General features: G+C 38.4%; 3 protein-coding genes across 8 annotated transcripts in view; 2 read left to right on the top strand and 1 right to left on the bottom strand.

The window, feature by feature from the left end:
- Positions 1-1,018: 1,018 nt before the first annotated feature.
- On the top strand, positions 1,019-9,339 carry tmem184c (transmembrane protein 184C). 2 transcript variants are annotated; one of them, XM_079462286.1, is made up of 11 exons: positions 1,032-1,173; positions 1,300-1,559; positions 1,656-1,786; positions 2,146-2,182; positions 2,456-2,661; positions 3,701-3,775; positions 3,937-4,030; positions 4,895-5,007; positions 5,175-5,274; positions 6,649-6,820; positions 6,956-9,339. In XM_079462286.1, the coding sequence occupies exons 2-11, from the start codon at positions 1,443-1,445 to the stop codon at positions 7,252-7,254; spliced, it is 1,344 nt and encodes a 447-aa protein (XP_079318412.1). In that variant the 5' UTR covers positions 1,032-1,173; positions 1,300-1,442; the 3' UTR covers positions 7,255-9,339. The 2 variants fall into 2 exon arrangements, with proteins under 2 accessions (XP_079318411.1, XP_079318412.1); XM_079462285.1 differs by having other exon boundaries at positions 1,019-1,559.
- Positions 8,914-16,270, bottom strand: prmt9 (protein arginine methyltransferase 9). Its single transcript, XM_079462279.1, has 13 exons — positions 15,815-16,270; positions 15,456-15,658; positions 15,184-15,332; positions 14,870-15,106; positions 14,597-14,764; positions 13,163-13,265; positions 12,629-12,738; positions 11,840-12,032; positions 11,429-11,612; positions 10,414-11,104; positions 10,181-10,334; positions 9,731-9,853; positions 8,914-9,345 (listed from the first exon to the last, which is right to left on the bottom strand). Exons 2-13 carry the CDS (start codon positions 15,651-15,653, stop codon positions 9,025-9,027), a joined length of 2,631 nt encoding a protein of 876 aa, XP_079318405.1. The 5' UTR covers positions 15,654-15,658; positions 15,815-16,270; the 3' UTR covers positions 8,914-9,024.
- arhgap10 (Rho GTPase activating protein 10) overlaps positions 16,008-26,604 on the top strand; it is a 58,526-nt gene continuing 47,929 nt past the window's right edge. For 4 of the 5 annotated variants that reach the window (XM_079462280.1, XM_079462281.1, XM_079462282.1 and 1 more), the window contains exon 1: positions 16,008-16,777. In XM_079462280.1, the coding sequence (XP_079318406.1) occupies positions 16,624-16,777 (154 nt within the window). In that variant the 5' untranslated portion in view covers positions 16,008-16,623. The remainder of the gene's footprint in view (positions 16,778-26,604) is intronic. The other variant, XM_079462284.1, reaches the window with a different exon arrangement.

The following is a 26,604-nucleotide window of genomic DNA, read 5'->3' as shown; positions in this document are numbered from 1 at the left end:
GAACACCTTCCGCAAATAATAACTATTGAGTTTAAAAAAAATACCTATTGAGTTTTATATTATAGTTTTAATCCAATACGCATGAATATACAATAAAAATATGAATATAAGAAAAAATAGTCAGAATGATCACCCAACACGGTTCAAGTGCTTATTGCATCCGATAACACCATCTTAACACAAATGTTAACCCCCCAAAAAACATGGCTGCACTTTCTGAACTCCTTGTTGGCTACTACTGACAAAATCTTCTTAAAACAGACACTTTGAAATTATAAAACGGACCAAAGAACTGCAGCAAAACTGCACACAAAAGGGCCGTGGACAGGACACAAACCTTTCTTATCTTATCTATCTATTCACGTTTCACATTGTAACTAACTTACCGGTTGTACGCAGGATTGTTTTTTAATACCGGGTCGTTCTTCGTCTGCCTACTTTCGTGCTGAAACCGCATTTGGTGTGTTAATTAACGCATAAATAAAAATACACTTTCATCAAATTCCAGGAATATTAAAACTTAACGACTGCTCTGTTGTTCGGAAAACAAATGCAAACATGTGGTGGAGTATTTTTTTTCGTCAGAGGAATATGATAACAGTTGGGTCAGTAATCGTTACCACACACTGCCATCTAGCGACCATATTTTGAAATCTCAACTGCTGATAATATTCACATTTGCATTGTGAAGTTCATGTTCTGTTTTTATTTATGCTTTTTTGCTGTTCTAGCATTTCTATGAACATATGCAGCATTCTTTATTTTGTAGCTGGTTACATCCTCCATGCCATTGTTCAACCGCCACACTCCCGACTTGGTTTATTGCTGGATCAAGCTTGAAAATCAAAAGGTGAAATGATGGTGGTTATAAAATCAAAATAGCATATTTATTATAAACGCGTAGGAATAAACATATATAAGACACGAATTATTCTCCACACTTGTTTAGATCTAAAGCGCCCATCGCGAAAGTGCTCCCGTCCTAGCGGTGGCGCAAACGTTCTATTCTCGACTGCTTGACGAAAACAGACGACGAATCAAAAACAGGGACGAAAAGATCAACAGGAAGTTCCACAAGCTTTGTTTATCAGCTTCTCGGCCGTTTTACACTTTTAACCCTTGTCGGGTTTTATGCCATGGCTTTTAGGAAAAGAGTTACATTATGATCGTACGGCGAGGCTCGTGTGTGGTTGTTGAATGGGTGTCAATGCGTGTGAATGATCATGAGAAGGTGTATGTGTAAGTTACAGTGAATCAGCCGATTACTTCACGCGCAATGAACTCTCATCTTTTATATAGATCTGTATCGCGATCCTACGTCTCATATGCATTTACATACAACGACAGCAAAACCGCTAGAAACTTAACGTGGGATAACTTGTAACTTACTTGCCGCTATTAAGCCTCATCTAAGTGTGATGTAAGAGTCGGTAGTGGTCAAGATGCCGTGCACATGTGGAAACTGGAGGAGGTGGATTCGGCCTCTGGTGGCGGTGCTTTATATCCTGCTCCTTTTGGTTGTCCTTCCACTTTGTATCTGGGAAATTCAAAAATCACAGGTCAGATGTTCATTTTTGTCTAAATATTTGCCACGTGGTTGTGTTATACGTCAGGGAATCTAATAATCGTGTCGCTTTCTCCTTGTAATCTCACAGGTTACTGCTCATAACAAGGCGTGGTTCATTGCTGGGATATTTGTGTTCATGACTATACCCATCTCACTGTGGGGGATACTGCAGCATCTAGTACATTACACCCAACCTGAGCTGCAAAAACCTATCATCAGGTATAGTTATGTTCAAAATAATAGCAGTCCATCATCACCAACCAGATCAGTCACTGATTTTTGCTAGAAATTATATTTCTATATGGCAAATATTTTAGATATATTCTAGAATGTTATAGTTTTATTTAAATCAGATTTAAGTCTGATATTTGACCTGTGTTTTGACTTGCATAACCTTGTTTTCTTGTACAGCTGCTTTGTAACAATGAAAAAAACGTGTACTCACTTTTTTTAAACACACTGCTGTTGAACACAACTGCATATTTATAAATAATATGTTTTTTTAATACCATAAAAGTTGTGCCTGTTCAAATCTGCCACAGCCCCTTATCGTTTCCCACACTGTTTTTCTTCCTTAGAATATTATGGATGGTTCCTATTTACAGTCTGGATAGTGTGAGTATTTTTTTTAACTACAACAGCAACTTTGATGTTTGTTTTTGTGCTCATGGTTGTTTGACAGTCAGTTAGTGACAGACCTGATGCTTCTGAGTCTCATGACAACATTAGGAGTTTATCTCAAAACAGCGCCCTATTTGATCAGAACTCTCAGGCACTAATCTGATTTTCAGTAACATGGTGTCTCTGGAAGGTTAAATTTAATTTAGTATTGATTTCTCTAGTCTAGTCCATTTGGTGGTATTACATTATTTTCTTCTGTTTTCACAGTGGCTTGCGCTTAAGTATCCCAGCATTGCCATCTATGTAGACACATGCAGGGAATGCTATGAGGCCTACGTCATCTACAACTTTATGATCTTCCTACTCAACTATCTGGGAAACCAGTATCCCAGTCTGGTGCTGATGCTAGAGGTGCAGGAGCAGCAAAAACACCTCCCCCCTCTGTGCTGCTGCCCACCATGGCCCATGGGAGAGTGAGTTACAGGGATACTTTTATTATCGTTTTTGTTTATACAAGGACAGAGAATATGTGCTTGCATACAGAAATATCTTTTCTAGGCAAATGAAGCTTCCAGTACACACGTGGTAAAATATATTGAATACAATGTATATAAATATGTATGTGCACATACATATACACTACAGATAACAGTTTTAGAATACTTATTTCCACTTTAACTTTCACTATTTGTTTGCTAATTTCAAAGACGTTTTGCTAAAAATATGTAGTTTGTAATGAAAACGTTTATATTTGCAAAATGTGTCCTGAAAAAAACTAATTTTAGAAATGTAAACATACACCTTCATATCAAAACCTTTTTAAGATAATGAGAAACACTTTACTAAAGATGTTTTAAAAGAAAAGTGCATATAAATCTAATGTGAAGAGAGCCGTGAGGACATCAGACATACAGACTTGACAAATGGTTTGACTATAGTAGATCACGTTGCGTTTTATAAGCTGCATTTTTATTTCAGTGTAAAGGCATGGCTGTTAACATTTACTTCATATTTCAAAGAAATGCATTACCCATTTCACCATCTTGTCCCTTGGAGCCATCTCCAAAGTTCTGCATGCCAAATGGAAAGTTCTTATTTAGACACAGCAGGAGTGGATTTGTTTTCATAAATTGCTTGCAGAGTAGGCAACACTTTCTCGAGGTGCCTTTAGCTACTCCTGCCGACAGCAGTGAGTTTTAAATTTATGTTAGTAAACTGTGGTATTGTGGGACCTGTAGAAATGTTTTTAACTGGAATTTGTTTATGTGTAAAGAAGAACCTGCTTTATGCAGAATTATTATCTATTTATTATTTGCCTAAATTTTACTTAAAGCTGAAGCTTGTCGTTTTTGTTCACCTATCTCAGCATAATGAATAGCAATGCAAGTAAGCAGTTTTATGAGGTTTGGGGCAGCACTATCTGTTTGTATGACCAGTGTTAGAATATATTGATGGAATATTATTGATTCAACCGATTAATATATTTATGTTGATTGTATTTTCTTCATTCAGAGTACTGTTGCTGAGATGTAAACTGGGAGTTCTGCAGTACACCGTTGTGAGGCCTGTCACCACAGTCATTGCTTTGTAAGCGTAACTCGGAATCTAGCCTTTACTTTGGTTTGTCATGTTGTGATCGTACATTTAACTGTAGTCTTAAATTAAGCATGCAACAGTTTAAACACATTTTTTTAAACATTTCTTGCAAACAAATTTAACGTAAGCATTTTTTTGTCTCACCGAAATAGGATATGTCAGCTTTGTGGAGTCTATGACGAAGGCAACTTCAGTTCTAAAAATGCCTGGACGTACCTGGTTATTGTCAATAATCTTTCTCAGCTTGTAAGTCTCTCTCTCTTTTTATGAATATTACATAAGACCGTTACATGATCTTGTATCATCACTCCACCCAGCGACCAATCAGCAATTGTTGACCAATCAGGCCTCGCTAGAAATGTTATTACATTTAAACAGTTAAACAAATCGGGCTTTGTATTTAAACCACTCATGTTAACGGGTTTCATCCTAAAAGTAAAATTAATGACACGTAAAAATGTGCATTTATGTCCTTTATTAATTATGCAAACAAGAGGAGCCATTTTAAAGAATGTTGATAGACACTTCCATACATTGACAGTAAATTCGATCATTCATGTTACACCGAAGAAAGAAATTTGTTAGTTTTGACAAGTTTTTCTTATTTATACTATTCAAACCAGACAATATGCAATAAATCATTTAGCAGCAAAAGATAATTGATAAGTCATATTTTGTTATAGTTGTAATAGTTTGTAAAAAAAGTTTTTGAATATAAATTTGCTGCATGCTGCTATTAACCAATCAGAATTGAGTATTCCAATGAGCCATGTAATAATGATAATATAAAACGAACAATCACATTCAAATAGGGAAACAATTAAAAAGAATGCTTGCTGAATTCAAGTTATACAAAATAAGGTGTTTTACATCTTCAGCTAAATACAAGAAAGCATGCAAACCAAAAACTCCTGCCATACGATGATTGGTAGAGACTCTTTGACAAATTGCGAGAGGCTTGTTATTTCCGTATAGGAAATGCATTTTGTGTGAACTGTTCCTTTTAGAAATGTGTACCAGACACATTAGTTATTGATGTACTATCCGGGTTAAATTATAACCTGCCTATGCAACAGTGGGCTAATGGAGCACATGTTTTTCTCTCCTCAGTTTGCAATGTACTGTCTTGTGCTGTTCTATAAGGCCCTAAGAGAAGAGCTCAGTCCAATCAAACCAGTGGGCAAATTCCTCTGTGTCAAGCTGGTGGTCTTTGTGTCATTCTGGTAAATTTCTAGACCCAGTTCTGCTTTATAAATTGTTAATATCATGTTTAGTACCGATAGATACATGCTGTAGCATCATCACTGGCTCAGAGAGTCAAGTCATCCCTATTGTACACCACATCAGGTTATTACAATGTTTTTTTTGGGGGTTGTTTGTTTTGTTTTAGGCAAGCTGTGGTCATTGCACTCTTAGTGAAGGTGGGTGTGATCTCAGACTCTCACACCTGGGACTGGGATAGCGTGGAGGCTGTAGCCACTGGATTACAGGTGCGTGTCATACTTTGGTTTGTGCTCGCCGTTGTCTTTACATGTGTATTAAACAACAATATAAAAATATTTAATGGTTTCTACATTCTAGTCCAGTCAACTGTACATGTCATTCTGCAATTAGAGTTGTATTACTACAGTCTAGACATACCCTTGTAATAGTGGTTAAACGGATCGTAGTTGATCAGTTCGGAACTCACAAAATAATGATGAAAGACAGTTTATGGGTGAGTGCTTTCTCTCTATGTCGGTTAGTTACGTATGAAAACGCTTTGTTGCATATTTCTTTACATATTCTTCAGTGTTAGGCGGGGTCAGTATGCAGTTTGATCACATCTGTATTATAGCGATCAATAATAAAACTATGAGCAAGTGGGCCCTCAACTTCATGGCTGTAGTTTTGATGCACTGCTAGATGACGGGATGGTTGCTGTAGAACTCTTCTCCTCATTCAATGAATGGGATGAGTGCTGTAGGACCTTGCCTTGTGCCCACCTTTTTTATGCACAAAATACTTTTTATTTTTGTCATTGGAGGATCTTTTTTGTGCGCAGAAGACTGTTTCCTTTTATACAGATATTTGAAATGGACGGCATATGCATTGCTAAACTGAACTTTTTGATTTAAGCTAACCAACGAATTTCTCTGAATAACTGTAACAGTCCCTGATTTTGATTTGTTAATAGCTGCATTGTATATGATAAAGCACAGCTTTGACCGCTGCACTTTGAAACAGACACGTCGCGCCACACCCAATGTGGACAAAATTCGAATGGGCTCTGTTGTCTTTTATCATGTTGAAATGATTTTGTGTATCACTGTGTAGCACCCATAACAACTTCAACAAAACATTAATTTGCTGTTCCCAGTTGTTCAGGGACCGTAAGAAATTATTTAAAAAATGACAGCCGTCACTCAAAATCCTTGATATGATGCATTTTGTGATCTGTTTAAACACAAACTTGTAATGTAGGTTGGTACGCATGTCTAAGAAGGAGTATTTTGTCAATGTGCAGCAACATGAATAGACGTGTAGTTTCACAATTGAGAATATGGCTTTAGGATTAAATCTGTTTCTTAACAATAAAGTGCTATTTGGTAACAATTAGTTAATGCACTGGCAAACATTAACTAACAATGAACAATACTTCTAAAGCATCTATTAATCTTAGTTCGTGTTATTTTCAGCCTTTACTAATATGTTATTAAAATCAAACTTAGTTAATGCGACATGAGCTAACATGAATAATTGTACTGACATTAACAAGGATTAATAAATACTGAAAAACGATATTGTTTATTGTTAGCATATGCATTTACTATTGTTAATGAAAAAGCACTTTATTGTAAGCTGTTACTTTTTTGTTCTCACAGGACTTCATTATCTGTGTGGAGATGTTTTTAGCAGCCATTGCCCACCACTTCAGCTTTACTTACAAGCCCTACATACAGGAAGCAGAGGAAGGTTCCTGCTTTGATTCCTTTTTGGCCATGTGGGATATCTCAGATATACGGGCTGACATTTCCGAGCAAGTGCGTAATGTTGGTGAGTCTTGACGGTGTGGATTCTTGTTGACTTTTCTCATATATGGATGTTTAAAAGTTTTGGGTTCCTTTTTTGGAATATGTCCTAGTGCATATTTATCCTGCATTAACAGTCAGTTTTGTTTGATTACTTCAGGGAGGACTGTTATGGGTCGACCGAGGAAAACGTATTTTGGTGAAGAGGCTTACCAGGATGAGAACACTGGACTGCTGTCAGGCGGTTCTCTTGAACCTGGAGCTGAAGCCTCCTCCACTCCTGCATCCCCCAAAGGCCGATACAAAGGCATGGGCCACACCGCAACCCCCCACTCCGTTTCCGCTCCCGCCAACCTCGGATGTGCGGCATGGGAGGGAGACGTGGACGACATCACTCCCAATGTGATATCCAGTGATCATAAAGACCAACAGGGCTCAGACTATGCGGCAATCACTTAGCATGTCATGAGCTACAGCCACCAAAGCTTTTATAATGTAAATGGTGCATTAGCTACCGTCTGGAATATATGCAACCACTGTTAACTCCGGTAACTACTATCAGTTAGATACCAATGGTTAATGTGGGTTCAGAAAGGCTTGGTGGAGCTTTGGTAGCAAGAACATATTTGAAGGACTGTTACAGGTTGGGATATTGGTTTTTATCCTTTTGGCATTACTTTGCTGAAAACAAGACCAAAATATCAACTTTAGAGCCAAGCACACAACAATACTAATTTTAAAGGAATACTCAACCCAAAACAAAAAAATACCCCATAATTTACTCATGCTATCCTATGTTTATATCACTTCCGTTTTAACCTTCTCATTTTTGTAATGACATTGAATTGTGTCCCATTTTGAAGCTCCAGAAAGCCCACATATCAATATGACGGTGTTAACAAATATCTTCGGAAGCAGATAGTAAAAACGATTCATATTTTGAGGTTATTAAGCCAAGATTCTACTTAGAATTTGAATAGCATGTAGATAAGAGAACTACATCTGTGGTTGTGGCACGCTGGCCTCTCAATGTGTGAAATAATTAGATGCGACCTTGAGATTCTTGGAGCTGGCATGCCGCCATATCTTGAGTAAATACGCTCAAAATATGGATAGTTTTGGTAGTTGTTTTATGATAGATCGATGCACTTTTGGAGTTTGGGGCCCAGTTCAATGGCATTACAAACTTAGAAAAGTATTTTAATTAATATAACTGCATTTTTTTAGCTAAAGAAAGGAAGACATACATCATGAATGACAAGTAAAAGGTAATTTGGGGGTAAATTTCATTTTTGGGTGAACTGTTCCTTTAATTGTTCTCAAAACAAGTTGACCATTCGGTTAAGACAGCTGTACGAATGTCGACATATTAATGACACTACTGAATTCTGTTCATGTTATACTGAAGATGCTAGGAAGTTATTTTAACTATTTTGTTTTAATATCAGTGTTACGTTCTCAGTCTATCTGTTAAACGCTTTTTAACCCAGGTTGTCACGAGATTTGATACAGTCGACACAGTTGAATATATGCATGCTGTAGAACATCCACAAGTGTATATAAGCTGTAAAGCACACAATCTAAAGCTCTCATATCTCCGTTCTCTCACTTTAGAGCATAGCAACTGCTCCTGGACGACAGCTTGTCTTCATATACATGCATCCAAACATGATGCTATACATTGTTATTAGATTTTTCTTGTCAAGATTAATTTTCAGGTAAACTTTTTATTATTGTACGGTTTTATCAACTAGAAAGCTATTAAAACAGAGATGTTAAAATCCTGTTTTAAGACCACTTTAACGAAAAGATGCAATGTGTAGATGTCAGCCAAAGTTGTCTTATTTGAATTAAGAAATTGTATTTTTCTTGTCACAAAATCTGTTGCACACGAAAGTAAAAAATCTGCTTCATAGCATACAGCCAGTCATCTATAACAGATGTGGATGAGGTGGGGAATCCTGGTGTTTTATGAACTGTCATATGGCTGTTGCATTGCCTTATTTACCGATGGTCATTACAAATGATTAAAGTTCACACGGAAATGTGTATTGGATGTTTGTTTGAAATGCCTGTATACATTAACATATCTAAAATGTTCAATAAGCCACAGATTTTACAGGTGCAATTTTTTTATTATAAAACAGTCAGTCCCTAAAAATATTAACTTTCGACCATATAGCAATATAACAATACAATATGTTGTACTGTATATTGTGTTGTACCGAATCATAACGCCTCACCTAATGAGTCACTGTTTACAGGCCCCATCTCTGTAATAGAGTCCATGTCTAAAAGCGCCTCCCTGGTGACATCATTAACTCCAGGCCCCTCCTCTCTAGCAGCTATAATGGAGATGATGCTCTTGTTGAGTCGGATGCTGAGCTGGACCCACTCGCCTCTGTTTACCTCAAGGGGGTGCTGGAGGACCACCGCTGCCTGCTTCCAGTGAGAGTCCTCACTGAAGGTGCTGATACTGAGTTCAGAGTCCAGATGGATCTGGTACCAGAAGGGAATGGCAGTCAACTTGCCCGAGGTGCTGACCTGAACCTGGCAGAGAATAAATGGGAGTTAAAACATGCGTAGCTAGCATTATAGATTAAATTGTCCAAGCAACAGGTTCATTAGAAATTACATATAGGCTAATTCATTCACTTTAATCATACTTTTAGGTGTTTGTTTTTGTCATTTTTAAGTTGGACAGCCCTAATCCTCATCAATGTTTCATTATATATGACAAAGAGGGGTCCAAACATTATTCATAATTTCTTATTTTAAGCTCAACAGAACAAAGACAGAAGGACTTAATATGACAAGGTGAGTGAATGATGACAACTGTGTATTATGCTTTTGTCAACGGTGTTATTTCAATGGTATTAGTCTTGGATGAACAGAGACAACCCAAAATAACCAGGACAAAAAGGTTTTGACTCACTTTGACTTCATTGTTGGTGTAATTGGCAGTGCTGTTCATGAGGTCAAGCGTGAGGATTTCAACTGATTCACTAAGATGTGTACATTCAAGAGTGGACAGATCCAAAAACACATGAACAGGTACCTAAGAAAAATCAAGTACAGTTTACACATAAAATAGTTTAGTGGTGATGTCAATGGAATTAATGGTTTTTGCAAGAATAATTGAAAAGTTAAGTTTAGTTGTGCATTCCAATTAATATCAATCAAACTGCAATTGGGTTGTTTTGAATAATAACAATTTTATAATAGTTTTAAAACCATCTTTACAGTTAAAGGGACAGTACACCCAAAAGTGACAATTCTGTCACGAGATACCTACTATCTAGTAAATCTGTATACATTTCCTTGTTTGGTTGAACACAGAGAAATATATTTGGATGAACATGCCCAGGGTGGTTAAGGTACATACAGTGAACTGGTTGATGAATGGTGCAATATTGAACCCAAGGGTCGGCTCCGTTCCCTGAACAGCGCTCTCCTGAAGCAGCGTGTTTGACTCGACAAGCATACCATAGATCACGATTCGCTCTGGAAAAATCTGTCCACCATCCTCCAGCAAACACCTCAAATGGAGCACATTCATCGGTTTATAAGAACATAGCTTGGCCACGCAATGACACAAAATGGACTCCAAGACCTTACCTCGCCAATGTTGCCTTCTCCAACAGTTTCTCTCGAATAAGCCCGCAGGTCTCTATGCAGTCAAGAATGATTGCGCTCCAAAGCTTTTCGATGGCTGGCCGCTGTAGAACAGCAGAATCGTCCTCCACATGTCTAAGCCAGAACTCTAAAGTACTCTCAGGTACACCGTTGTGTTTAGCCAGCAGTCTTAACATAGTCTGATGATGTTCCTTCTCAACCGAACTGTAGGCTAGAACAAACCCGGGGCGGATGTGATTATCTTCATCTGAGCCAACACCTAACTTCGCTGCTATTAAGGAAAGCACGGAGAAGCCTTCAGAGACATCAAGCACGTAGACCGGATCTGAGGAAGGTTTGACATCGGATTCTTGTGACCTCATCGACTTTAGAGAAGCTAGAAGTTTGCTCATGGCCCTTTGAAAGCTGTTATGATACGTTATGTTGTTGAGGAGTGCGATCTCAAAGGATTCTAGTGTAAAAGAGGGAGATTTTTCAGGGGTGGTCTGAAGGCCGGCCAGAGCACTGCACAGCTCCGCTTCAGGGTTTGGGTTGAGGGTCTTTGGAGGTTCTTTATTAACATTGTCCAGATGGAACGTCTGTTTGTCCCTTATGCCAGCAACACAGCACAGTCTCAGATAAGTATCCTTACAGGAAACTTCCACCAGCAGTTCATCACCACGTTTTAAAGTGTCTGAGGGACGACATAAGTATAATCAGAAAATCAGTTTGGTGACTCAAATCCTTTGGATATTTGCGATCTACAAAGCGAAAAATAAATAAAACATCTGATCTGACTTTTAAAAAACTCATCTAAACACGTGTATGTGATTTTGGAAAATGCATTTTAGTTCAAAAAGTCAGATTGGATCTATTCAAGTTGTCCGATGAGTTTACAATTTTGTCACAGGGGCAAGAAGTCCCAACAGAAATTAGCAAAAAAAAAAAACTCTTTACCGATACACCCGATATGAACATACAGGACATGTATTGACTAGATCCAATAAGGAGCTCTTACTCAATGGAGTCTGTACTGGATAAATGGCTTGTTCCCAGCATGTATCTTCCCGCGGGCCAGTGGACAGGTGGTTATCTTGATCCAGGTGCAGCTGAAACCACACGGCCAAAGCATCAAGAACTCCCTCCTGAATCACAGGCAATCTCAGCTGCATCACCTCTCTGGAGCAGAGACCCTCCAGCTCCTGTAACACATGGAATGTTCGAGAGCACATATGATTGATAATTTAATTTGAGTTGATATTTTGAGACAATGAGGTATTCTCAAAGTGTATGATGCAACGTGGTAGTCGCACAGTATGTGATTCTTAGTCTTTTAGAGTGCCATTCCCATTTCTTGCAAAGTTGACAAGCGTGTGATACCTATTATTTCAGAATCCCGGAATCGATTAAATTCACTGAGCCGTTTTACCTGCACATTATTGAAGTCTATATCCAGTGCTGTGAAGGGCTGTGTGAGCTGAGTGTATCCTCCACGCAGACGGCTCAGTCTTTCAGTAGTGTAGGGCTCTGTGCTGTCCTCCGCATCCGCTGAACAACTAACAGGACTGTAGATCTCTCCTACTGAAGACAGGTCCAAACCTCCCACGGATGACACACAAAGCCTGAAGAAGAGAGGAAATGTCAGATGATTAAACAGTGAAGAGGTGCAATATGATCACATGTGGCTTTTGTGTCTTTGGTAACCGAGCAGTTTCTATAGAATTTGCATTTTCAAGCCAAGGTCCTAATAGAATTTCTAATGGGTTTTCAAGTAAAATCAAGTCTGCGGTAACCCCAACTAAAACCTTTTTTCCTAAAATATAAGTTACACAGATACTTGTCAAGCAAGTAAACTCACATCTTTTTGGTAGTTGTAGTCATTGTGTATTCACATGCATGGAAGAAAATACACAATGGTTTTTAAATGTACATGGGGTATGACCGTGTGTCATTTACCCTGTGAAAAAGTAACTGATATAAACTGTACACTTTATCATACTTGTATATTATTCATTATCAGAGGAAACTCGTGGTGAATTGGTATTCCAGGTTGGCCAACTTTCTGACTTAACAGCTCTTTTACGGTTTAATGAATGTGAAGATCCTGCTTCCGACATTCATTATTTCTGTTAAGCATTCATTGTCTGTTCAATCATAAGTACAACATAAATATGATCATTAGAATGTGTCATTCATTCAGAAATAGCCGGTCTCCCACCTCTGATGTCTCCGGATCTCATGACACTGCACAGCCACTCCAAACACAGTTGCACCTGCGGGTATTACCCGGCCAGTTTGTGAGAGATTGTGGTGGGCTTCCAGAGTGTTCTGTTGAGATGTTTTAATGATCAAATGCATTGTTTGATCTATTGTGATCACAAATACACAGTTATGTACATAATGTAGCCACTAGGTGGGCCTATTGGCTCAATGGAAAATGACATCTTTCAAGTACAGGCTACTCCTTGAAATTGGTTTGGAAAAGAGACTTGTCATATTCATAGCATGGGTTTGGGAATTTTGTTCTTGGAAGGCAAGCTAAAAAAAGCCTGCACATGTTGGCAGCAAGGCAACTTGAAGTTTCAGGGTGGAAATCTCAATGAGCGTGGTTGGATAAGAAGGGATAAAGTCGATTGTTTAAGGATTACACTATAAGAATAAGAGTTTAAATTGTGTCATCATGTGACCTAAAGGTATGTCTGGTGAGCAGAGCAAAACTGACACACATGCTGAAATACTAAAGGTGACTTACAGGTGGAGGTAAGAGTAGGTGCTTCCATGCATGAATCAAACTCTCGACGATACCCTCACCGAACAGCCCGGCATCCACAGTCTCTGTTACAACCAGTGAAACTCTAGCAAAAACATAAATGATGTACACACTTACAATACAGGTCAACAAATTCATACTATCTTGTCACTCTAAAAAATTATATTAATATGATTAATTAAAAAATCGATACACTATTACCCGTGTCGCTTGCATAACGCACACAGCAAAGAAATAAACATATATGGGAACATCTGTACCTTAAAACAGATATGTTCAGATGTTTTATCTTCCCAAAGAGGATTTTACTTCTAATGCAGAACTTATTTTAGTTGATAATTTCCTACTGGTATTTTCAAGGATAATTCAATAAAATCAGAAATACACGAAAGTTCGCATACACTGCAGTGTGACCAGCTAATCTTTATCTCAACTACTATTTGGCTAAACATTGTACAAGTTATCACCAGGGACGGATTATGACTTTAAAAGTTACCTCTAACGGCACCCTCCAACAATTTTTCTGTTCTTTCCCTTAGCTGCGCATTCACAGTTATAGAAAGTGAAAGGGATACTTTACAACCAAATCGGATTTCCCCATGTTTTACTCACCCTCAAGGCATCCTAACTGAATATGGTTTTCTTTTGAAGCATAAAGCAGTTATAATACCACGTATCATTCTACTTCGAAGTGGTAGAATGGGTGTTGACTTTTTGAAGCTCCAAAAAGTTCTTCCATGGATCAATGAACTGCTCGACACCGCTCCCTGGTCTTAACAAGGGTCTTCTGAAGTGAATTGATGACAAAACTATCGTACGTGTTTAAAATCAATGAAACGTGCACCGTGTACTGATTGTTCACGTCAAACAAGTTGCCCCAAAAATGACGCGGACTTGTTGCATGTTGCTTTCCTTAGTCTGATACGATGCTCTGCTGAAAAAAGCGACGGAGCTCAAATTATAAAATAGTGGTGTGTTCTGCAACACACAAAGAAGCGGAAAAAAGAAGGAAAAATAATTACACCTAATAAATCGGCCTGCTTTTACAACAGATTCAGAATGCATAACTGCATCTGCACTGATTTCTTTCGATCCAGACACAACCTCTACCTCCACTGGAATAGTCTTTGTACCATTAACCAGGGGCAGTAATCTCATGAAAGCATTAATAAAAACAAAGGTTCAGGATAATACACTGGGGTTTTTCATACAGAAAAGTATGTTTGTGCAACAATAACATGCATAATAGTGCTAATGTAATGTCTTAACATAATATTGCTGTGACAATAAGGGTTGTTTCTATTTAAATAGCTCTGTTTACACATTTAGTATAAGGGGGTCCCTGCTCCACGCATCTCTCATCTAAGGGGTCCTTCCCCCAAAAAACGTTGAAGACACTTGATATAAACCATTTACCTTTTTGGAATGTTTTTGGGAATTTCCATGTCCAGAGACTTCATGTGAATGATCTTGATGCTATCTGCCATCCCATTGGCTGAGACCACCTCCCATGCCAGCTCATACATTGTCTTTGACAGCTCACAGGCATAGACTTCAGCAGCGCCTGCCATCTTGGCACACATTCTAGCATGCCAACCAAACAGTGTCAAAACACACTCACCACTGTATAACTGTAGCGGACGCTTTTTAAATACCAACATTACATAAAACGTTTCATAAAAATCTCACCCGAGGATGCCAGTGCCAGTTCCAATGTCCAGAACGGTGCTGCGCCCTCCCTCAACAGCTTTCTGAATAGCCAGCTGGTACTTGCGGTTCCGGACATGGTCGTTGAGCATTAAGAAATGCCAACGCTCCACCAACCAGTTAGCAACACGGTAAAAGTTCTCTTTTGCCTCTGAAAAATCTGGTCGGAGCTTGAGGGCTTTATAAAAATGGCCAGCTGCCTCGTCCCGAAATCCCATTCTGCAAAGAAACAGTTCAACAGATGACTCATTGAAAATGATGAGTTGTAAATCTACAAAAATCAACACAAAAAATACCTGAAAAGATGCTCTCCCATGCTGTTCACTATCACCTCATCAACCGGAAACAACTCCATAGCTTGTTCAAAACAATCAAAGAGTTCCTGGATGCGTCCCAGAGCGTCCAGCTCCTCTGCCCATTTAAACAGAGTGAATCTAAAGGACTCCTATAGACACAACATATAAACATTTACTGCAGTAAACTAAACAATCCAAACAATGACACCGTGCATTGCAGCAAGGACGGATTTAGACACAATTAAAGGCATAAAAGCAACATCAATATTTACATTTGCAAAATCCTTCAATGCTGGGGCAAGATTAAGAGCCAGGAGATAGTGGGCAAAGGCCGTGCCATAGTCATGACTGAACAGACACTGCTGCGCACTTTCAAAGGATCTTGACACCAGTTCATTCCTCGCAGCATCTTCTCTGCGTGCTCGCCTCTGACGCCTCGACCGTTTTGGTCTCGTGGTCGTGTTGGGCATCGTTTCTGTGAAAGAATGAATTTAGTCAAATCAGCCGCTTTCCTGTATTACAAATGACTCTTGTACAACAGACCAATCATAAAAACACAATATCACAGTTACACGTAAACGTGGAACACGAATACCACCATTACTTTAGGATGCTGCACGTCTCTATATACCTGTTTTACGTCTACCAGTTGCGATCCCGTATGCGCAAAACTACGTACGCTTCCAGCTTGCTGTAACTAAACCCAACTGTATATTAAACATTGTTATATTGCTACATGTCCGAGGATACTTATAGTAATAAATTGATGCCGCTCAGCTTCTGCACTGCGGATCCGTCAAGTGCAGCCCGTCGGGTGGAAACACGAACAACAGATTTTCTGTTCCGTGTGAGACTTAGCCAGCTGACTGTGGCCACCCCAGCGCACTTAATACACCGTAATCGGTTGTTGAAAAACACAAAATGTGTTCGTACGCTAGATAACTTTATTAGGCACGAACAGGGTAGAAAAAGTCCGCAAGAGCACTAACAGCGGCCTGATATATCCAGAATGATCCCGGTTTTCCAGATTGAGAAAGTCAAACGTGATGACGTGATGCACGAAAAGCCCCTGGAGTCGTGCACGCGGGAGGAGACTCGCGCTTGACTGTCATTTACGGAGCAGAAAGCCTGACTGGACCTTTAACGTTTTCAAAGAGACACAGTTGCGCTTTAAATGTGTTTTGTTTTATCTTGCGAGAGGTCACAGCAGTCAAAATCGAGTTTATTTTGACAAGGTCGTGAGTTCGAGGAGTTATTCCCGGGACTCCCGTCGAGTTTGGGCATAAATACGAGGGCGCTACAGAAGTGCCGTTTTTACTTCGGCTATCTCTTCATGTTTTGCGTTTTAATCGTTTCTTCTTTTGTTTTACGATTTTTTTGGAGACTTTCCGACGGGATTTAGACGCTAGCCAGTCTGTAAACTAGCTGAGTCCATCGAAAATGGGTTTACACCCGTTGGAGTTCAGTGAGTGTTACCTGGACAGTCCTGGTTTTAGAGACAAAATCAAAGCCCACGAAGCCGAGCTTGACAAAACCAGCAGATTTATCAAGGAACTGTATAAAGATGGAAAGAATCTCATCAATGCCACGAAACGTAAGTGTCAACTTGTATGTCTGTCACTTTGTTTCTTTCGAGGCAAAATGTTTATTATAACGTTGAACTTTCACGTGTGGGAATATGTGGGTTAAATGAAGACAAAGTTTGCAACTTGGCCTGAAAGGTCATCAACGTGTTGTATAAATATAATACGTGAAGTGTGATATATCATTGCATTAAATCAAAACAGACCAGCCGGCTTTTTTATGGCAAGGTCATCATGCCATTCATAATAATTCCACTGCTGCCTCGAGGAGTTTATAAAGGTTTGAAAATCTCTGTGAAAATGTGTTTGCGTGGCGTTACAGTTGCTGACCAACTACGATCTGTTGGTTTATGATTTACATGCATAATGAGCTGAGCTAACCTACAGTATGTGCGAAGCTGGGTTTCGGTCCGTTTGCTTTGATTTGTGCCTTTCGTGTGCATTTAAGTTCTTTGAAAAGGGAAATATAAAGTCGTTTTAGTTTGTCACAAAACAATGTCCCGGTCAGACGTCAGCAGTTATGCATCTTCATTTGTGGCTTAACACCTTAGTCACGTGACCTTCCCTTTCAGATCCGTTTGTAAAGGCTTCTGTAAACGTGTTCATGCACCATCCCATGTATTTATTTTTGAGCTTTGTTCTTTGAGATTAAAACAAGGAAGGACATATCAGCTAAAAATAAAACTTGCGTATTTCTACAACGGTGTTCAGACCTTTTTTGGACTTAAATGACTAAGATCCGCTGTGTTGAGTCTTATCTTTAAAACTCTGATTCTAGTTGTCCATTTTGGGGCAACTAGGTAGACCATAAGCAATGCGGGGCTCCAGACAAAAAGATCTGTTAAGGAGCCATTGGGTCCTATATGGGAAAAAACAGGTGCCAAAAAGTTTTTTTAGAGCCGCATGCACTTAAATCTTTAAATCACGTACTTTAAGTTATCCTGTTGTGTGTACATCTTCCCATTCGTAGGTATTGCTCACATCAAGTTTTTACAAGTTGTTTTTCAGGCCATACAGAATCCGCAGACTTCTTTGTCAATTCTGTGCTAAAACTTTGGGAAAATCTGCAGAATTCCATGGAATAGTTTTAAATGTGTTTCGTTTGTACACAAATATAAATATGTGTAAATGTGTTCAAATAGTCTTGAAGTGCTGCCCGTCTATGCATTTAAAGGTGTCCTGAACTGGCCGTTTTTATTATTTTATACTGTTTTCTGAGGTCTACTTATGACATTCACGTGGTTTTTACATTCGAAAACATCAAAATCAATAAGTAATAGGCTTTTGTCAACCCTGGTCTTAGGCCGGCTCAAGAAACACTTGGTTGTTGTGGGCGTGCCCCTTTAAAGACATTGAAGTAGACGCCCACTGCTTTGATTGGATAACAATTCCAAAAGACAGCAGTGTGCCAAGTGATGTACATTTCTGTTTGTCTGTTTGACAAGCTACGTGCTTAGTTGGAGCCTTCTGTAAACTTGGTTAGACACATAGGTTACCATAATCATGACATATAAAACGATCTCTAACAAAGCAATAGTGACGCATTGAACAAATATTTTTGCTCGCATTCGATTCCGGTCGGATTCAATATTGAGGGCACAGCATTGCTTTTTGATCTCAGTCCCTCTGCAATCCAGCATCGACATGTGCTTTGTCTACAAAGGAATCCAGGTTGAAATGAAGCAAACAAATGCTCAATGTTTCACCCACGTGAGCAGGAACGTACTTAAAAATAAACTTCAACCACATATTCCTAATATCAGAATCCGAAGGAAGGCACTTTGTTCTTACACAACCAGACGCTGCACAATATTGCATGTTTGTTGCTTGGTCGCTCTGAAAAAAATAACAGTAAAAGAAGTCTTTACTTTCGCACATGTGACACGGGGCTAGCCGCTCTCGAGAGGACTTCAAAAAAGTGACAGGGTTGCTAGATATTCACTGAAAAGAATAAGCAAATAACGACGAAAACGAACCTTAAAATGCAAGCTGTTTATATATTTGTATATGCCTTTCGAAAATAAACACATCACAACGCGTATCAGCAGTTTAGCTTAAACTGACAGACAAAACAAACCTTTAGCCGAAAGGTTCTCTGTTACCAGTTTGTCAATCATCACAAATGCAGGAGTGTGTACTATGTGTGGCTAAAGGGGCTAGAGAAGTCGTTGCACTTTCTCCAAAGCCTTTTCTGAATTATTTGATGTTCATTGTCAAACTTCAGATGAGCCAGGTGGGCCTTCTTGGGCAGGAGGACCTTGCGGGTGCTTCTGGATTTCAATATATTGTGGCATAGCGTGTTACCAATGGTTTGCTTGCTAACTTTGGTCCCAACTGTCTCATTAACAAGCTTCTTCTGTGTAGTTCTGTTGGCAGGCATCTTTTATATACATAACAAGCTGACTTAGGAGTTCTTTCTTAAAGTGACAGGACTAATCTGTGGTCCATATAGGCACATAACCAATCTGTGGAGCCAGAATTCTTGCTGGTTGGTAGGGGATCAAAAACTTGACTTGATATTTTCACTGACTGAAATGAAAATCAATTTATAACCTTTATATAATTTTTCCCCCAGATGTTTTAGTTGATATTTACCATAACAATTACAGACCCTTCACTTCTTTGCAAGCAGGAAAACTTACAAAATCAGCAGGGGATCAAATCATTATTTCCCCCACTGTAAGCAAGTCTACTTTTATGTGTGTGCGCTTACAATAACATCAAAGCATGTTATTTAGTAAAATAAAGAAAATAAACAGGGCGCATTATAAGCCGTCTCCACTCCGCTCACATAACTCATTTCCGAAATGTGTCACTGACCCAAAACTCTGAAAATTCTTATCACACAAACATGAAACATATTTCTAAATAATGCTTAAAAGGTCTATTTTTAAAGGACCCGTTTCAAATGGAAATAAAATATTCTGTGTTTATGTAATAAGCGTGAAATACAGGTACAGTTGTTTTGAGACATTCTTCCAGGTCTGCTCCCATTTATTAACAAGACTTTTAGTCCAAAAATGTGCATATTGTGAGAAATATAGATATACTGAAACACATTTAGTTCATAGTTCTTTAGAGAGATGAGTTTTAAGCTCTGTTCACCTATTAAAAACTCTGTTCCTTTCACGTGACAATATATTAATATGGTCTTAACATTCACCTTTTTTTATAGGTTCAATTTAATTCAGAGTTCAAATTTGGTCTGGTTTAATTAAGTTTTTTAAACTCTGTCTTAGCATCAATCAATAACAAAGCTTCTCTGCCACTTTTAAAATAAGCAGAAACAAATCTGCTATCAACTGCATTAAAATACATAGTATAGACAGTCGGCATTTTAGGACTATTCGAACACATTTACACATTCATATTTGTGGACAAATGTAAACACATTTAATACCAATCCGCGGAAAATTCTACAGATTTTTCCCAAATTTTTGGCAGAATTAACAGGATTCACTATGGCCTTGCTTATGAGGGAAAACAAACATCAATTTCAGTCAGGGAATTAGTTTAGCTCAAAGGAAAATATGTATAAAATCGTCATTAAATATACTTATTTACAGTCTCTAATTAGTTATATCGACTTGTGTGTATTCGTCCAGCAAATGCATCAATGATATTATACACTTAAACGTTGTCTCATGGCCATGCGACTTTACCAAACAGGATTTAGAGCATATGTAGCATTGATCGAAAACACAATTTAAGGGGCCGAGTATGTGAACGTTGGGCACAGAAGACCCATCATAAGTGAATATATGGATGTTTATTAAACTCTACATGCTGACATAATGATCGCTAAATAAAGACAGCACATACATGAAACACGAAACACAAATGTACTAGGAAGTGCACACAGAGAGAGAGAGAGACTGTGAGAGAGGAAGCAAGTTTTCAGAGCACGTCGATATTTAACTTCATGAGAGGAGTTTGAATCGACTAATCAGAGTTGAGCAGGGAAGAGGTTCTTTGTCTTTGGGTCAACTACGGGTCTTAAATTCAAGATGGGCCCTAACAGAGAGACTTTTCACACCTCCTTTTCTAGCTTTGAAGCTTAGGAGTCGTAAATATCCCATGGAGAAACAAAAGGTTCTATACCACCTAGGGATGCACCGATATGTAATTTTTTCCCGATAACGGTACCTGATAATTCTTTATTGTGTATTGGAAGTCCATAAGCAATATATTGTCCGATATATGGTATCTAAATATAAATATTAAATTCCATAAGACTGAAGAGGGAAAAAGTGGACAAATGCTTTTATTTGAAAACATTGACTGCTGAACACAAGGTAACCTTTATTTCACTTTTTCCCCTGACAATCGTGTGCATTTTCACTAGTTAAATATTCTGTAACCTTTAATCTTTTATGGTATATTTTTATTTAATAAATAAATTATAGATTTTCTTCCAGAGCAACCCAGAAAAGTGTTCTTAATAGCCACACGTCTAACAGGTCTCAATACAGAAACAATTCAGACAGCAGTCTGATTCAAACAATATACTTTTGTTCCTATAATTTACACATTTATAAATTCTGTATCTACATACTGTACCTACATCAGCAATGCTTTGCTAATAGCGGAAAGTGAATGAACATGACAGAAAAACATTATTGTACTGTATTTTTACTGTGAGCAGCGTGCAACTCAAGGGGTGAGAAAATTATCATGAAAATGTATGTGAAAGTGAACAATTCCTTTAATGATCCAGACCCAAGATCTAACAATTTGCCTATGCCAGGCTCTACACAGATTGGCCTAATGTTTCCCTGGCAAAACTTCTTACATGGGGATCTGTATACTTTACTCTTGCCTTTTGTCAGGCAATTTTTCCTTGCAATGACTGTGTTGTACATAAACATATACACAATTACTACTTATCATTTCTGCTTATGTAGCTTATGGTTTACTTAAAAAAATATCTTCTGTAGGGTGTTGATACTTGGTAAATGGAAACAGTTAATGCTTTACTGTGTATTGATCTTTGGTCTGTATGAATGAACACCTTAAAACAATTAGTTATGGCAGGACAGTCTAGCAAATAAAATAAACTCCAGCTTTTGTCACTTTCTCTGTAGCAATGCTGGCATCACTCTCTCATACATATATTTCCCAAAGACAACCTATGGATATGACGTTAAGCACATTCACTTAACTTCATTGACCATGGCAAGTCCTGATAAACTGCTGTATGGTCTTGGCCACCATGCTGCAGCTAAGTTTCAGGGTCTTTGCAATTTAACACACCTGCTCCCCATTCACACCTGAGACTTTGTAACACTAAAGAATCACATGACACCGAGTAGGGAAAATGCCTAATTGGGCCCAATTGGGACATTTTCACTTAGGGGTTTACTCCTTTTTGTTGCCAGCGGTTTAGACATGAATGGCTGTGTGTTATTTTGAGGGAACAGCAAATTTACACTTACTGTACACTTACTACTTAACATTGTGGCAAAGTGTAATTTCTTCAGTGTTCTTCAGTCACAAAACATATTTACTAAAATGTGAGGGGTGTACTACTGTGAGATACTGTATAATGGAAGTAGGAAGTACTGCTCGATCTAAAATCACTACAAGATTGAGCTGTTTATGACGTGTATTTGAGAAAGCAACACTCGTCAAACATCCTCATTATAAATATACTTAATTATCATGAAAATACCTGAAAAGGTTTGAATAACAGCGAAATAATATGACCATGGGCATTTCCTGGGACTGTGGCTGTGTCTGAAACCACTCCATCGTTGACTCCTTCACTATATTCCCTATATAGCGAATGACATTTGAGTCCACTATATGGGGAAGAAATGAATAAACATGAGTGAGTGATTTTGGACACTGACGTATATGGCCTGCGTCTGACAGTACTGTCGCAGACGTTCGTCATAAACGTAATGATTAGGATGGGGACAAAACAACGGTCACATTTATTTGCATGCATGCTTATTTATCACGTTTAATAAAGTTATTTTATATATTTAAAATAAAACACCACTGTTTATCTCATTAATTTAATGTGCATATTCTGTGAAAGAATAAAATAACTGTCAACAAGAAAAAAACATAAGTGTGTATAAACCTACATTAGTGGCATTAACGGTCAGTGCTGATTGTAATCAAGTGGTCGTTCCGTGTTGTATCATGGGAAATGGTGAATGAGCGAGTGCACATCGGAAGTACACCCAAAATCAGAGTGCATTGTGGGTAAAAAATAGTGAACGAATGAAGTAGTTCACTCAGGTTTTGGACACCACTACAAAATGGCAGACACCCGATATAGTGAACCATTTACTAGATAGGGAGCGGTTACAGACACAGCTTGTGTGTGTGTAATTCGTTCTTTTCTGTCTGCCATATTCAGAGTTTCTGCACGAGAGCGCCCTCTGGCTATCCGATGTTACTGCATTTAACCGTAATTCATTGAGGAAACAATAAGAATTGCACGATTCAAGTTCAAGCATATTCTGTAGGTGCGCAAGGCTGCACACGATGCATCCTTGATATTGAGAACACATCCGGGTACGTTCATGCATTCTCTGTTCTTGAATATTGGAACCGGACTTTGATGATTATTGATGACGTAGAGCGAGAACACGAGGACACAAGACAGGTATAGAAAGCGTATTGACAGCCCCAGGGACACTTAGTCACAGGTTGACTCAGGTGTATTTTATTAAAGGTTCTAATTATCTTTAAAAGGAGATCAAACATCAACATCTCACAATCATGACAGGATATCTTTTAGTACAATATATTCTGGATGCACCGAATGTTCTGCAACCAAAAATATTCGGTCGAAAATAGAAAAAAACTTGTGATATGATCAAGCAGCAACCTTGTGTGCTTCAGACTGGAGCCGGCGGTCTGACAATAGCCCCGTCGCTCACGGCCAGTATTGGGCATGTAATGTTAGTTTATGCATAGTTTAGATTACATTTTAGGAGACGGGATAGTTCTGGTTTGAAAGCGGACCGCAAGGATAGTTTCACTTTCGCTTTGGAAACGTTATAGTTTTGTGTTACCCTCAGCAGCATCCCTTTTCATCTGTATTCCATCCATTTACAGAACCTTTTAAGTGTGCAAATGTTTAATTGGGCAAATTTCGCAAACAACGTGTAACTATACAATGTAAACAACCACATAACCCCTATAATAACAGCAAAGTTTAGACTTCTTTAACAACTGAATTAGAGGTCGAACTGATACATGGTTTTTGCCGATTGACATCATTCCCCTACTGGCCACTTATACTGAACATTACCAAAGCGATCAGTACAGAATCTATCGTAATGTTCAGTTTGATGTTTATTTGGTGTGTTTTGCTCTGCTTTTGAGTAATTATTATGTATGCATGATATCATGTCAAAGGGAATAACATTGAACTCACTAGCAGAAAAGAACTGCTTCCACCTACAAATATGGCCGTGACACCCAGCATTTATTAGCGCCACATTCTCTATAGCCTACCACATTATAAAGAGCTGAGTTGGAAGTCTTATTTTATTTTTTAAGTAAAAAAAAGATCGGCCTGGTGTTGACGGATGTCAATGTTGTTATAGTCCAACAACTGTAAGTGATCAAGAAGTCAAAAAAAAAGATAAAATATAAATAAATAATAACAACTGAATACACAATTTAAATATAACAAAACACTAGTACAGTAATAGCCTACTATAATATTTACTATAGCATGGTTTGAAACCGAATAGACTCCAGTGTAGCTTCGAAGAACTTTACCACTCTTTACTATAGTAAATGATATTGTGTAATAAAGTAGTTTTCAACTCATGTGAGTTCAATTGTAGAGGGTGATGGGCATCTCTCATTAATTTACGCATTAAAAAAAGTAAAGCGGAACATTCTTCTGCTTTTCTCATTTTTCAGGCCCTGAAAGGGACCGTTTCTAATTCTTTCTTTATCTCTAAAGATGGGCTGCTCTTGGTGTAGCGTGACCATTACGTTGTTTTGAGATACTACATTACCCATAATCTTGAAAATTTCCTCCGTAATCGCGTCATAAACATTATGCAGATTAGCTCACTCTGCTCCTATTTTGATGTTTTGTATTTATTGTAATTTTACTCTTGATTGTTGTGTGGACAGTTTACCCTGTTATTAAATCCTTGTGATTTTTTTATTTCACTGTTTCTTTGATGTTAATCATTAATTTCCCTACGCATGTAGCGCACACTTGTACCTGATCACGTCTGCGCAGTTTTGAAGTTTAGGAGGCCCTCTGTTTGACAATGGGCCCCAGGAAGTCGCCTGTATTGCCTGTTGGACGGGCCGGCACTGATGACAGGAATCAAACTCTAAAATTCTGTTACATTAAAAATGATATTGCGAATGTGCCAGGATGCCAGTGATCAATCTACAGTAGTCAAGCATGGAAGCACTATAACTTAAGCTCTGACATCTCATTTTTCCACCTTTCGGATAACTAAATATGTATCCGGCAGTGGAATCCTTGATTCAGGGGGACATGTGACAACAAGGCTGTCAGCTGGAATGGAACAGGAATCCCTCAGTGAATGAGAAGGACTCAGAGGATGCGCTCCTGTTTTTGTCCGTTTCCTCTGTAGAGCAGCCAGTCTTTGTCACACAACCTCTTGACCTGTCCTCGTATCCTCCCCTATTCCCCAGAGGAGTTGTGATCTACGTTTGACACCGTTCATAGGAAACAAATAGTGGGTTTTGTGCTCCACAGGCAATAAACGCTTACGATAATAGGGAAAAATACATACATCAATGCCATTTAAATGCAGGAATTGTTTTTGCTTTGTTGAAAGCAATAAAGGGGTCATATGGCACGAATATATGCTTTTCTGTGTCTTTGGTGTGTTATAAGTTGCCCATGTATGTATTAGACAAAAATGAAAACAAAAGATTTTTAGCATTTTTACGACGGTTGCCAACTTGCCAAGGATTCAGTTTGCCATCAATACCTGGTCCTCCAAACATCATTATAATATTTCTTTAAGGGAGAAGGAAGAAATACAATGCTGGTCATGAGATTTATATGTTGTGTACAGTACATGTGTTATACTGCAGAGAACAAGCAGACATCCTTTTTCTGCTGGGCGTCTTCACTTTTTTTGTGCTATTTTAATCAAATAAACTATTCATGAACAAACACCTTTTATCCTATCTCAATTCAGCATGAAGATGGCTTGCAGCCCTGGAATAACTAAATGTCTTTGATTGTCTTCCAAAGGAATGATGATATCTCCAATGCATTCAGGGAATTAATGCTGGAACTGAAACAGAGCCCAGAGGGTTGAAGGTGATGTCATTGCTCTGCCTGAAAAAAATATAGTGGTCATTAAACTTGAAGAAACTTCAAGCCAAAAGAGGCCAAAGGAGAAGTAAAGAAAGACAAAGGGGAGAATGGAAGAAGAGAGGTCTGGAAAAGATCACTGAGTGGAACAAGAATGATTGGGGAAGGAAAGTGGACATGTTAAAACAGTTCTGCTCGTAGTTTGATGTTTAACTCTGCCCTCACATCAGAGCTGCAATATGAAGATACAACTATTAATCGTTGAGAAAGTTGCATGCAGCCATAGTTGCAAATAGGTTTCTTTAAGCATTAAAACATAATAGACTGTGACTTTTAGGGTGTAAAATTTGAAACAAGATTCTCTGTTAAATTAATATGTTGATACCTTAAGGGTATTTTCACAACTTAATATTTTATTAAATTCTCTAAACCGCTGATACTATATTAATAAAGCTAAGATTTACATTAGCTGATCGAAAAAATGATCCGATCCATGAACTACAATCTGTAAAATGATCCGAAAAAGTGAGTTTTGTGATCCGTTGCACCACC

Source organism: Barbatula barbatula, assembly GCF_947034865.1.
Source record: "Barbatula barbatula genome assembly, chromosome: 8".
Taxonomy (NCBI): domain Eukaryota; kingdom Metazoa; phylum Chordata; class Actinopteri; order Cypriniformes; family Nemacheilidae; genus Barbatula; species Barbatula barbatula.
The sequence above is the reverse complement of the archived record's forward strand: the minus strand, read 5'-3'. Positions and strand labels throughout refer to the sequence as shown.